The sequence below is a fragment of the Polypterus senegalus genome, chromosome 8, assembly GCF_016835505.1.
Source record: "Polypterus senegalus isolate Bchr_013 chromosome 8, ASM1683550v1, whole genome shotgun sequence".
Taxonomy (NCBI): Eukaryota; Metazoa; Chordata; class Cladistia; order Polypteriformes; family Polypteridae; genus Polypterus; species Polypterus senegalus.
Genome location: NC_053161.1, coordinates 160,057,608 through 160,071,765, shown reverse-complemented (window position 1 = coordinate 160,071,765; position 14,158 = coordinate 160,057,608). Strand labels below are relative to the sequence as shown.

The following is a 14,158-nucleotide window of genomic DNA, read 5'->3' as shown; positions in this document are numbered from 1 at the left end:
GAAGAAGGAGTCATTTTTGGTAAGACCGACCATCTAGACGGCCCCTGCCCCTGACTACTGGCTAATTGTCTAATATTTTGTTTTGTAGCCCAAGGGCAAAGATGCCAAAGAGTGAACCTTTTTGTTTTGTCAAAATCTTAAATGGGAAGACCTGGTTGGCGGCCCAGATTTTCTTCTGGTACCCTGTCATTCCTGTCACAGAGGATATAAATTTAATGCACATAATATACTTTTTTATATTAATTAGGTATTTATTTATTTTTTTTATAACATTTATATTTGTGAACATATACAGCACACCTAAATTTTAATAGAATAGAACAATCCATATAAAAAGTAATTAAAATGGACAGAATAGTAGCAAAAGAAGGAGTCACGGAAGTGCACAATTCCATCTTTAGACTTCTTGTACTTTATATATGTCATATATTTAATTTGACTGGGATGCGTGGAGACACTCAGATTGAGATTCTGCTACTGAACTCCACGTATAACAACGTCATGTTTCGATAGTCTGGTACAGCTTCAGGTCTTTCTAGTTTAATTAGGAACACCTTACACAAATAAGAATAGATTACCAACATTTATTCACCACATTTTAGAAGAACTAACTGACAATTTATAGTTGTTAACAGGTTTTATTAAAACATTTCCTCTAGCTTCATAACCCACTGTATTCCAATCAATTACATTCCCTTTAGGCTCAGTATGTCCTTGACTGACAAGACATAGTTCATCAGACGATAGCACGTAGTCCCACAGATAAACGCTGGTTATTTCCCCAGTAAAGCTTTGCTTTTTGTCAAACCCATTCCCCAGGTTATCCTGATCTTGTCCCAGAATTACAATTCCCCCATCCCGAACCTTGTGTCCTTGTCTATAAACTTTCCTGCCACTACTTTTACCATCAACCCAAACAGCAATCAGTCCAGATGACGACTCCCATGTTACACACAGATTTGTCCAGAATGTGTTGAGATGAGGAAGTTTGAAACTTACAGGATCTGAGTGAAGCAAGTAAACATTAAAAATTCCATATTCAACCCACAGATTTAGTGCATCTCCTGACTTATAATAAGAAAATAGGATAGTTTCCCGCAATAAATTAAACTCCGATGTGAGGCTCATGCAGAGTGTGAAGGCTGTGAAGCTCATGGGCTTAGCTGGACGGAGTATCACATAACTGTTGTCAGTTTCCTCAGGAAAAATCAATGACATCTTTTTAAGACCTGTGAAATAATAAAAAAAGAATGTTACTTTTATATTAAACTAGCTATCTCCTGCGGCTCCGCCAGTGTATTCGTGAAACAAGACAAACTTTAAAAATCAATAAACAAACAGGTATCGCTAGCTAAGAGGAGGCAAGGCAGGCTACAAAACACGGCCAGGGGTATTGTATACCGACTCAAATGGAGGCTGGTGTGTGAGTGAGGAGGGCCCTGCCCGGCTCCCCACTCCTGACATCACACATCCCCTTCCCCTAGGCAGGCAGCCTCTGTGTGGGATTAGCGCGAATATATCACTCATGCAAGTGAACTATGATATTTAGCGTGATGAGAGAAGTCGCAAAATCAACTGGAATGTTCAAGCAAATTTCAGAAAAAAAAAAAAACCTAAATCCATTAAGTTGTTCTCTCGTGAAAAGCGGACAGACAGACAGACAGACGTTGGATTTGATATATATACAGAGATTAAACATTTCTAAAAATAAAGGCAGACATGGTGGGACAGTGGTAGTGCTACTGTCTTCCAGTAAGGACACCAGGGTTGTGTGGCGTTTGCATCTCTGCATGGGTTTCCTTTGGCTACTCCAGTTTCCTGTAACTGTGCAAAGACATGATGGTTAGGTGAATTGGTGATGCTAAATTGGCTGCAGTGTGTGTGTTCACCTTGTGATAGATAGATAGATAGATAGATAGATAGATAGATAGATAGATAGATAGATAGATAGATAGATAGATACTTTATTAATCCCAATGCACTGCCACACTGTCCAGTGTTTGTTCCTGCCTTGCTCTTCATGTTAGCTGAGATAGGCTCAATGCACCCAGCAATCCTGGTCTGGATTAAGCAGATTGGAAAATGACATGGCAATTTCTAAACAGCAACAACAACAACAACATTTATTTATATAGCTTGTTTTCATACAAATGATGGAGCTCAAAGTGCTTTACAAGATGAAGAAAGAAAAAAGAAAAAATATAAAAAGAAAATTAGGCAATACTAATTAACAAAGAATAAAGGTCCGATGGCCAGAAAAAAAAAACAAAAAAAAACCAATGGACTGGAGAAATAAACAAAATCTGCAGGGGTTCTGAGGCCATGAGACCACCCAGCCCCCACTGGGCAAAAATGTTCTAAATGTTTTGCTGATTACTGAAGGACACTACATCTAGACAAGCTCTTCCTTTTGCAGCAATAGAACCAAACATTCCATTTTACATCAAAGCACCAATTGAATGAAAACTAAGCTGTAAACTAGATGGATACTCTTTTGAAAAAATTCTAATAAAAGACAGAACTCTCTCCCCCCCCTTCTCACCCAAAGTAAGCTCTTGGCTTTCTTCATCTAGAAGAACAGGTATATTCTCGAAACACAACAATGTTACTAAGACTTTATCACACATGCTCAAGGGTATTTTTCCCCGTTGGAATCAAAGCTATACTAAGCTACAAACAGACTGACTATATGAAACATTCTAAGGTCCAGCTTAGCCTTTTAGCTTTCCCAGAATGCACTCTTATTCATCTTAGCAAGTCTTTCATATTTTTGTCATTTACTTCAAATTTGTCCATTGAAAAAGTTAAAGCACCCTCCCTCCATTCCCATACACCAGACTGCCAAGTTAGAGTCCAAATAATGTTTATCAATCTTTTTCTGAATGAAAAGGTAAGGCCGCGTCATATTTAAAGCTAAGAACAAATAACTAAACAGCAGTTTTATGTGGGTGTTTGATGCTTCACCAACAAGGTTTTTCAAAGAAGTATCAGGCGTGCTAATTGACAATATTCTTGACATAGTTAATTCGTCATTATATACGGGGGTCTTCCCAGACTGTCTTAAGACTGCTGTAGTTAAACCCCTGCTCAAGAAACATAATCTTGACCCCTCTGCTTTTGACAATTTTAGACCCATCTCTAACCTGCCCTTCTTAAGTAAAATTCTAGAGAAGGCAGTCATTATGCAGTTAACTGACCACCTCAATAAACATGCTATTCTTGATAAATTTCAGTCAGGTTTTAGAACAAATCACAGCACAAACTGCACTCGTTAAAGTAGTAAATGACTTGCGGGTAAATGCAGACTGAGGCCATTTATCTGTTCTCATCCTCCTCGATCTGAGTGCCGCTTTTGACACCATTGATCATAATATTCTTAGAAATCGCCTTAGTCAATGGGTGGGCCTCTCTGGCAGGGTCTTAAATTGGTTTGAATCCACTGGCAGGGAAAAAATTCTTTGTGAGTTGTGGTAATCAAATCTCAAAGACACATGATATCCGATATGGTGTTCCACAAGGCTCTATCCTGGGTCCGCTGCTCTTCTCAATCTACATGCTTCCGTTAGGTCAGATTATCTCAGGTTACAACGTGAGCTACCACAGCTATGCTGATGACACACAGCTGTACTTATCAAGAGCACCTGATGACCCCGACTCTTTCGATTCACTAACACAATGTCTGACTGGTATTTCTGAATGGATGAATAGTAATTTTCTCAAACTAAATAAAGCGAAAACTGAAATTTTAGTAATTGGCAATAATGGATTCAATGAGGTTATCAGAAATAAACTTGATGCATTAGGATTAAAAGTTAAGACGGAAGTACAAAACTTAGGGGTAACTGTTGACTGTAATCTGAATTCGCATATTCATCAGACCACTAGGACAGCATTTTTTCACTTAAGAAACATAGCAAAAGTTAGACCTCTTATATCATTGAAAGATGCTGAGAAATTAGTTCACGCGTTTGTTTTCAGTCGACTAGATTACTGTAACGCACTCCTCTCAGGACTACCCAAAAAAGACATAAATCACTTGCAACAAGTGCAGAATGCAGCTGCTAGAATCCTAACTAGGAACAGAAAATCTGAACACATTACTCCAGTTTTGATGTCACTACACTGGTTACCTGTGTCATTCAGGATTGACTTTAAAATACTGCTTATGGTTTATAAAGCCTTAAATAATCTCGCCTCATCTTATATATCGAAATGTCTGACACCTTATATTCCAATAAATGAGTGTCTCCTTAGAATTCCAAGAACAAAACTTAAAAGAAGTGGTGAGGCGGCCTTCTGCTGTTATACACCCAAAATCTGGAATAGCCTGCCAATAGGAATTCGCCAGGCAAATACAGTGGAGCACTTTAAAACACTGCTGAAAACACATTACTTTAACATGGCCTTTTTATAACTTCACTTTAACTTAATCCTGATACTCTGTATGTTCAATTCATCATAATAACTATTCACAGTGGCTCTAAAATCCGTACTGACCCCAACTCTCTCTTCTGTTTCTTTTTCCGGTTTCTTTGTGGTGGCGGCCTGCGCCACCACCACCTACTCAAAGCATCATGATGCTCCAACATTGATGGACTAAAAGCAGAAGCCTACGTGACCATCATCATCAAGTCCTTCCGTGAGAACCCTAAATACAAAGAGGACTGTTTCATTTATGTTAGGTAGATTGCCCAGAGGGGACTGGGCGGTCTCTTGGTCTGGAAACCCTACAGATTTTTTTTTTTCTCCAGCCTCTGGAGTTTTTTTTTTTTCTGTCCACCCTGGCCATCGGACCTTACTTATTCTATGTTAATTAATGTTGACTTATGTTTATTTTTTATTGTGTCTTCTATTTTTCTATTCTTCATTTTGTAAAGCACTTTGAGCTACATTTTTTTTTGTATGAAAATGTGCTATATAAATAAATGTTGTTGTTGTTGTTGTTCACGTGCTCATACAGCAGATTAAGAAGAGTAGCTGTGATGTTGTGTACCTGCCCAGACAATGCTATGGGATAGGTCTAAGTTTTGTTTAGCAGCTCTGCTTTAATCAACTTTTCAAAGAATTTCTTGATACAAAAACATTAAGACCACTATTTCTGAAGTTATGCTGTTTTTATTTATTTTAGTTTAATTTGTTGAAAGACCTTTTTGACATCATTTTGATAAATGAAGGGGCTGACTCCTATGATGCCACTTACCACTTGAGAATTGGCATAACTCACATTCCTGAGCTTCTAGACTTACAACTGAATGGATCATATTGAAGAAAATCAAGTCAAAGAAAAACAGTAAAAGTGAAAAAAATTGTAAATTTTTATTTAAGATGATTAAATAAAAACATAAATCTAGTTAAAGCAAATTAACACAGTTATAATTGCAATGACACTCAATAAAAGGTCAGGTAAGGTTGGGGATCATGCACATGTACAGCATGTTCCTGCACCCACCACACGACAAAACAGCTTGGGATTCTGGTTGGCAACCCCCCCAGACAGACACTCAGTCCAGTCCCACCCTCTGGAAATGACCATCTATCTGCTGCAGCCAAGTGTTAAGTGGGCATCCTCTCAGCCTGGTACAGCCATTCGGGTCCCCAACAATGCGGATCTTATGAGGTGGATCACCCTTGGGGAATCACGCCACATGGCCATAGTGCTGTAACTGACGCTGCCTCACAATGCAGGTAATGGGCCTTAATCGGGACTCCATGAGCAACTGCTCGTTCGACACAAAGTCAAACCAATGGTACCCAAGAATTTTCCGGATAGACACAATACCATAGGAGTCCAGTCTTTGTCTCAGGTCACTGGTCGCTAAAGACTTGGACCTTAGTCCTTTTGCATAGATATCGGGAGCACCACACACCCCTTTCCAGCGACCTCATGACCCCCCATCCTCTCTCAATCCATCTACTGACTTCATCCGCCAATAAAGAGAACAGAGAAAAAAAATTACAAAACTAAACAATCTGCACAGAAATGTTGCATAAGAATGTTTCCACGTTCAAATCGTGATGTATAAAACCTAATCTTGGCGTAAAGCCACGCACATTTCCACGGTACCTCATACCCTGTCATACACAAGTTCTCCGCTTGGTTTTGCAGACTGGCGGCACCCAGCGTCAAAGCAGTGCTACTGTTCCTGTGTGGTTTATCTTTCTTTATCAGATCTACATCCCTAACGTGGCTTTATAAATACACTGAAATTAACCGCATATTGCTTATTAGTTCAAGACACCTGATTGTAATTAACCTGTAACAATATAATGGTCCACGGAATCGCCAAATACCATAGCTGCTTTAGCGTTGTTACTCTCACTGCACCTTCTTTTTCTTCTTTCACCTGCTCCTGTTAGAGGTTGCCACAGCAGATCATCTTTTCCATATTACTCTCACTGCACCACTCGGAGCGGCTGATCGGAAACAGAATTATCGGTATACAGCATCAAGCACACGCTGCCTCAGCCATGCTTCCTATTTGAATTGCTGCTCACATGGCAAACACTTCAAAACCTTTCCTATACTGACCTTGCGGTTCAAAAAGAGTTTCATTCCAAGAGCTCTAAACGCACTCAATCAGTCCATCAACTGCTCCTTGTAGAACTGTCTGTTACAATTATTAAAAGTACTACAGTTATAATATTGCACAACCTGAGCCACTTTATAAAGCGCGTATTTACATATGATGAAGATATCGTTTTTAAGATGAAATGCAGCAAAATAAGCTTATTATATTATACAGATAAAACTTTAACTTCATTTAAATAATCTATATTGTTAATAGGACATGGTGTCGCTACGCTAACAAGGATCTGGCACTCCGTTGATGGATTGTTCTGTATGCTTCTCTGGGACTGGCATGAAAGATAGAATAATTAAACAAGTACTATGAAGATATTTCAATGTTCCTTAAAAGTTTTGAAGAATCGCCGTTCTAAGCTTACAGATGGCTTAACGTCTGTTACAGAGCTGATTGTGTAGTGATTGGGTATTTGGAGAAGGAAAAGGAAGGACAGGAATTGGTGATTAGTACGTTTGAAAGAGACAGTTCTGCTGCAATAAATTATTTCATCAAAGGTCACGCACAATCACTGCGCCACGTGTTCCCATGTTTAATAACATGCTTTAACTCCTATCATCATGAAAATTATATCAAGTATACATCTCAGTATTTTAATTATTCAAAGAGCTGTAATATTACAAATATAATAGATTCTGTGTCCAGTCGGAGGAAGAGAAAACCCGGAAGCACATACTGATTCACACACATAGAAGATTAAATACAAAACAAAGCATTTAACGTGCAACTTTAGTTATGATGGGATTTGAGAAACTAGTAAATTAAATGATTTTAAGATGAAGTTTATGATGTTCTACTTTAATGACAAACTAAACCACATGATTAAAGTGGAAATTTCGAGATTGAAGTTGAAATTTCGTGCTTTTTCCCCCACTGTGTGCCTTTTTTTTTCTCTGTACCCTAATAAGCTTTCATATGACACTCAGAAGGTGGGCTACAACTCGCCTTTTCATGGTGACTTTGACATCTGACAACTTCTTTTTTATTTCCGGTACTGTGTGACTTTGTGAACTTGAGCTTTCAAGTTTCTCCAACATGCTATGTCACTCGATCAACATCCTTTTACTGATTATACCACTGTTTAAACCAACAAATAGTACGTTTTTCTTTGCCTCCACTTAGTATTCGCTGAAATTCTTCCATTTTCCCTTTTGCTTTCCCCATTGTATTTTCACAGAAGGCTGAGCTTAAAGGCTATTTATATTGATTTGCATATTCAAAGAGGTGTAATTCTGGGAGGAGTTGGGGCGGGACAGCAGGCGCGTGCACGAGCGTTACTTTTGACCGGGATTTATGTAGCAGAAGAACGTGGAAGTTGGCGAACACACAGATTTATGCATCTGGATTTTTCTGTGCATGTCCTGAGATGCCGTCAGGTCCAGCTGTCTTCTGTGGGTTGACAGCCCGCAGCGTGCATCTCACCTTGTGCTCCCCCACTGTGAAGATGGGGTTATTTTTGGTTTCTGGATAGGGTCTGGCTGTCTCCGGTGGATCCAATTCAAACCGGGTAAAGTAATGGTTCAGTTCCTCAGTCATAAATCCCCTTCCACAGCTCTGGGACTCGTCCTGTACTTGGTCATATGTTGGACACCCATCCGCATTTGCCTGACATTATTGCTGTCCAGGTGTTCCTTCGATGTTCCTTTTATAGACTGACTTGGCCTCTCGGATGCCCTTCTTTAGGCTGGCACAGGCTGTGCTGTAGAGGGCCTTGTCACTAGACCTGAAGGCAGTGCTCCTTTCTTTCAGTAACCTCTGGACTTTCCTGGTCATCCAGGGCTTCTGATTGGGGTAGACCCGGATACTTTTACTGTGACAATGTCTGTGCAGTTCTTAATATATAATGCTGTCACTAAACACTTCAAGGTCTGTGTGTTCAAAGATGTCCTAGTTGGTCCTACTGAAACAGTCCTGCAGCTGCTGAGAGGCTCCATCTGGCTAAGTTTTAACTGTCCTTGTACTGTTAGGGTCAGTTTTCCTGAGTGGAATGTATGCCAGGATTAAAAACAGTGACATGTGGTCAGAGTGGCCCAGGTGAGGTAGCGGTGTAGCCCTGTAGCCCTGTTTAATGTTTGTGAAGACTTTATCCAATGTGTTAGCTCCTCTGGTGGCACACTTGACGTGCTGATGGAATTTAGGGAGCGCAGGTTTTAAATGCACATGGTTAAAGTCTCCAGCAATGATTTACACAGCATCAGGGTGCTTGATCAGCTGACTGCTAATACTGCGGTGTAAACGTTCGATAGCCAAGTTTGCATTATCGTCAGGTGCTATGTAAACAGCAGTAATCAAGACCACAGTAAACTCTCTAGGGAGATATATGGGTCTGCATGTAACAGTCACATACTCCAGGTTCAGGGAGCAGTGACTGTCTACAGTCATTGTATTTGTACACCAGTTGTTATTTACGTACAAACACAGACCCCTCCTCTGCTCTTAACAGAGTCACTGGTCCTATCATGGCACTGTACAGTGTAGCCTGTTAGCTGGATAGCAGAGTCCGGGATCAATTCACTCACAGCGTATTGTTTTCGATTTGCCAATTGACACAGCACATTTTGTTTGAGTGAAAGAGTTAAATTGTGTTTGGAGATGAGGGAAACATTTAGGGTACCCCCAGCTGAAGTCCAGTCTTATATTTCATTGACCCCAAATGAGATAAAAATCAACACAAACTATGAGAAGCTTCAACAGGTCACTAGTATTGATATGCTTACCTTTTTCACAGCACACATTGCAGGCGGAGAGAAGAAGTCAGAAAGAAAAGAGAGTCCACTTCATTGTGATTTCTGATGAAAGGAAGGAAAAGTAAGATAAACTGTAAAAAAACAAACAACAACAACAACAAAAAAAAAAGAATGGCAATGTGCTTGACTTAAAATGTTAGTGTACTGTTATGTCCAGGGTATCCTATGATACTATTACTGTATCCACATCCAATATGAGGTCTTTGCTTTATAATAGCACTCAAAAAATGACTAAGAAAAGGAGGTTATCCAGAACTGTGTCGAGAGGCCTAAAAATGCATACTTAGCCACACTTTTAAGTATTACAACTGCATGAAGCAGCTGCTCCATTACAATGTCAGGTGATCTCAGGCAAAAACAGAGTGACATGAATTACGTCCCTCTGCTGATGGGCGTGATGTCTGTATGGATTTCTGGAGCATCTTCAGACATTTCATTAGAGGTGTGCTGTTGGCCTTCTTTAGCTGCGGAGATCGTAGTTTGAGTAGAGGGTGTTGGAATATCAGGTGACTGTACCTCCTGAGATTCAGCTTTGGGAACGCGTCTTGTTCCTCTGAAGCCCGAACTTTATCCACATGACATTTTCGTATTCCTGTATCCCCCAGATCCTCAAAGTTAAGAGACAGTTCCACTTTGAGAAGTCATGACTTCTGGTGTACACCTCTATTCTATTCTATTCTATTCTATTCTATTCTATTCAAGCTTACTGTCCGAGTAGGTAAATTTCATTTTTCAGCACATTTTTTAAAGAGAAACAGTAACATTACATTTAAAACACAGTAAAACAATAACTTACCTGTCAAATACAACTTTGCACTAATAAACAAATTGTAGTAAAGAACATACATTGCCAGTTGAAAGTTTGAGTGAGGTCACTCAGAATTTTCCATGTTTTTGATAGAAATTGATACCTGTTTTCATCTAAATACAATTTAACAGATTTAAAGCCAAGGCATCACTAGTGTTAGTATTGCTTGAAATAACTGATTTTTAATTTATTATTCACATATGGCTGCATTATTATTATTATTTAAAATTAAGGGGTGCTCCGGTTTCCTCCCACAGTCAAAAGACATGCAGGCTAGGTGGATTGGCGATTCTAAATTAGCCCTAGTGTGTGCTTAGTGTGTGCTTGGTGTGAGCTTGGTGTGTGGGTGTGCCCTGCGGTGGGCTGGCGCCCTGCCCAGGGTTTGTTTCCTGCCTTGCACCCTGTGGTGACTGGGATTGGTTCCAGCAAAAACCCCGTGACCCTGTAGTTAGGATATAGTGGGTTGGCTAATGGATGAGTGGATTATTATTATTATTATTATTATTATTATTATTATTATTATTATTATTATTATTATTATTATTATTTATTCACATATACTGCATCCTTTCCAGCAGCAATTCCTTCAGTGTTCTAAAGGTGAACTCTGTTCGCTTATCCTTAATTATTTATGTTTACATGCCAAATAGTAATTAGAGAAACCTTTCTAAGTGCATTAGCACCACTGAAATGTCTTATCTTGTTCACTTGTGTTGCAAGGTTCTATGCATTTCTAAACTTAAGTTCTGAGTTCAAAAATGGTCAAAACAAAACAGCTTTTTCAGGAAACATGTCAGTCTATTGGTGTTTTGCAGAAAGAAGGATATTCCATGTGACAGATTGCCAAGAAAATGAAGATTTCATACAGAGGTGTCTGCTATTATCTTGAGAGAAGAGGGCAAACTGGATCAGACCAGTACAGGAAAAGAAGGGGAAGACCCAGATGGACAACAGCAAAAGAGGATAAGGACATCAGCATCTGCAGTTTGAGAAACAACTGCCTTGTTGACCTCTTTTTTTAAATACACGCCAAGTACAAGCCCTCTGAAGCAGTGAAAAGATGATTCTGGGGTGCTGGCTATAGACGTAAAGTGTAAAAAAAAAAAAGCCAAGTGTGAAACTGGAAAATACAAAAGAATTGTTTAAAATAGGCAAAAGAACACAGACTTTGGTTAGAAGATGATTGGAAAAGCTTATTATGCACAGTATCACAGAATCATCTTTTCTGTGCTGCAGATGACACTGATGTTTGGTGTGTAATGTTCTGCTTTTCAAAAATTTTCTGTTTCACTATCAAGAGGTTTATTTGCCTTGGCAGTGACATTCATGTCTCTGGTGACTCTTCCTATGAAGTCAGTAGATGGATTGGGAGAGCATGGGGGGTCACGAGGTCACTGGAAAGGGGTGTGTGGCACTCCCGGTATCTATGCAAAAGGACGAAGGTCCTAGTCTTTAGAGTTCTAGTGCTTCCTGTCTTGCTATATGGTTGTGAGACATGGACGCTCTCCAGTGACCTGAGATGAAGACTGGACTCCTTTAGTACTACAGTATGTCTCTTCAGAGAATCTTTGAGTACCACTGGTTTGACTTTGTGTTGAGTGAGAAGTTGCTCATGGAGTCCTGAATGAGGCACATTACCTGCATTGGGAGTAAGCGTCAGTTATGCACTATGGCACGATTCCCTGAGGGGTGATGGAACTCGTAGGATCATTATTGTTGGGGACTTAAGTGGCTGGACCAGGCCAAGGGGTTGCCCACGTAACACCTGGCTTCGGCAGATAGAGGGTCATTTCCGGAGGGTGGGATTGGACTGTGTGGCTGCCTGGGGGGCTGATAACTGGGATCCTGAGCTGTTTTGTTGTGTGGTGGGTGCGGCAACACACTGTACCAGTGCTTGCTCTACAACTTGACTTGACTTACTGCTGAAAGAGTCTGCATTTATTTCTACAACTTCAAGAATTAAAGTGTGCTTAGAAATGTATCGTATATTAATTTCATTTATGCACCTATGTGACAATATGCATGTGTATATACAGACATATATTCAGTATGTGTGGAGTGACCAGCATGTAAATGAAGATGTTTTCAGATCTTGAATGTATCCATCCAGTTTCTCTCAGGGTCTTATCATTTTGGCCAGAGGAGTACCCTTAGCCCTTTAATAATTCTTCAATTTTTGCCAGAAGCAGGATGTCCATGCCTAAGCAGCCCCTTTCCTTCAGGTGCTCATGCCGTCTTAGACACTTATGCACCTCCTTGGTATTTTTAAACTAAATGTCCTTTCTGAAATATCTGGTTTTGCTGACATACTGACTGAAATCAAGACAAATGTCAGAATTTTAAATACAATTATGAAATCAATAAAGGGCAGCATGGTGGCGCAGTGGTAGCGCTGCTGCCTCGCCATATGGAGACCTGGGTTCGCTTCAGGGTCCTACCTGCCTGGAGTTTGCATGTTCTCTCCGTGTCTGCTTGGGTTTCCTCCCACAGTCCAAAGACATGCAGGTTAGTTGGATTGGTGATTCTGAATTGGCCCTAGTGTATGTCCTGCGGTGGGTTGGCACCCTGTCCAGAATTGGTTCCTGCCTTGTGCCCTGTGTTGGCTGGGACTGGCTCCAGCAGACCCCCGTGACCCTGTGTTCGGATTCAGTGGGTTGGAAAATGGATGGATGGATGGAAACCAATAAAATAGTGGATCATTTTAGGAAAAAATGCATAACACTATTATGAAAGAAATTGTGGTTTACTCTTTAAAATATATTGTGATGTCATGCTGTTTAAAGAGTGCTATAAAAATAAAATAAACAATTCATTTCATACTAAATCAAATGCTACACAGTTGTTTGTTGTCAGTATCTGCGGTCACGTCAAGCCGTTTCTTCAGGATTCTCTTCTCCTGTCTGTGTGACTCCAGTGATGAACTGATCGTTCCTCCCCCACACTATGCGACTCTTCAATTCCACCCGGGGAGTAAACGCTAACATTATTCAAAGTTATTGTCTGTTTTTACATGCATTTTTATTACTATTTAATTTTATATTGTTTTTTTGTATCAGTATGCTGCTGCTGGATTATGTGAATTTCCCCTTGGGATTAATAAAGTATCTATCTATCTATCTATCTATCTATCTATCTATCTATCTATCTATCTATCTATCTATCTATCTATCTATAACAGACATCTTCACAGAAGGTTCCAATGAGCCAAGAAATTAATTGTATTTCTTATATTTTTACAAAATGCTAAACTCACAAAACCACAGACCCAACATGACCAGTGCACTCAGATTTTGCTTTTGTGTTATTTATTATTATTATTATTATTATTAATTAATTAAAATAATAAGAATATGCTTTTCTTATATAACTCCTTCCTCCTCCTCAATCTGCTTAATGCAACAAACTGATGGGTCTCCTCTTCGTTTGTTCTTGCCTTCCTTTAAATTTCATTAAAAAGCTTTGGAACTGCAGTGATGACAATAAACCAATAATTTGATTCTGTTTGTGTTTAAAACGCTGCTTTGTAAAATAAATGTTGCCCACTTACCCCTGAGTTAGAATTGGCCGAGAATCCTCCCACAGAAAATGTGCAAGGACCTCTGAAACTCTGTTCATTTATGCTGTGCTCTTTTTTCCAATAACCTTCATCTGAAGTCCAGTGTTGACCCGCGCAGGTTATTGATTTGCTTTATCAACAGACTAATATTTACACTGCCAGGAAAGCTCAGACAAACAGCAAACGCATTTTCTAGGACTGAGCCAAGGAAAAAAAGCAAAAAAGCAACTCAACAAAATAAATTGTTCTTTTGAGTATTTATAATACAAGAAACAAATGGAAATTAAGAACTTTGAGTTTAAAGATGTTAAAATTACATAGCCTTGCATGTTTACTTTATAAGTTCACACCAAAAAATTCTGAACAGATCCTTGTGGAAAGATTTAGACTTTATTTTCCATTTTTTAGGATTATATACAGGGTGGTCCAGATCTAATTATGCAGGTCCAGATCGTCTGGATGACTT

General features: G+C 39.5%; 1 protein-coding gene across 1 annotated transcript; it reads right to left on the bottom strand.

The window, feature by feature from the left end:
- Positions 1-256: 256 nt before the first annotated feature.
- Positions 257-13,773, bottom strand: LOC120534437 (pentraxin fusion protein-like). The gene is made up of 3 exons (XM_039762010.1): positions 13,684-13,773; positions 9,299-9,370; positions 257-1,229 (listed from the first exon to the last, which is right to left on the bottom strand). Exon 3 carries the CDS (start codon positions 1,216-1,218, stop codon positions 589-591), a length of 630 nt encoding a protein of 209 aa, XP_039617944.1. The 5' UTR covers positions 1,219-1,229; positions 9,299-9,370; positions 13,684-13,773; the 3' UTR covers positions 257-588.
- Positions 13,774-14,158: the final 385 nt, after the last annotated feature.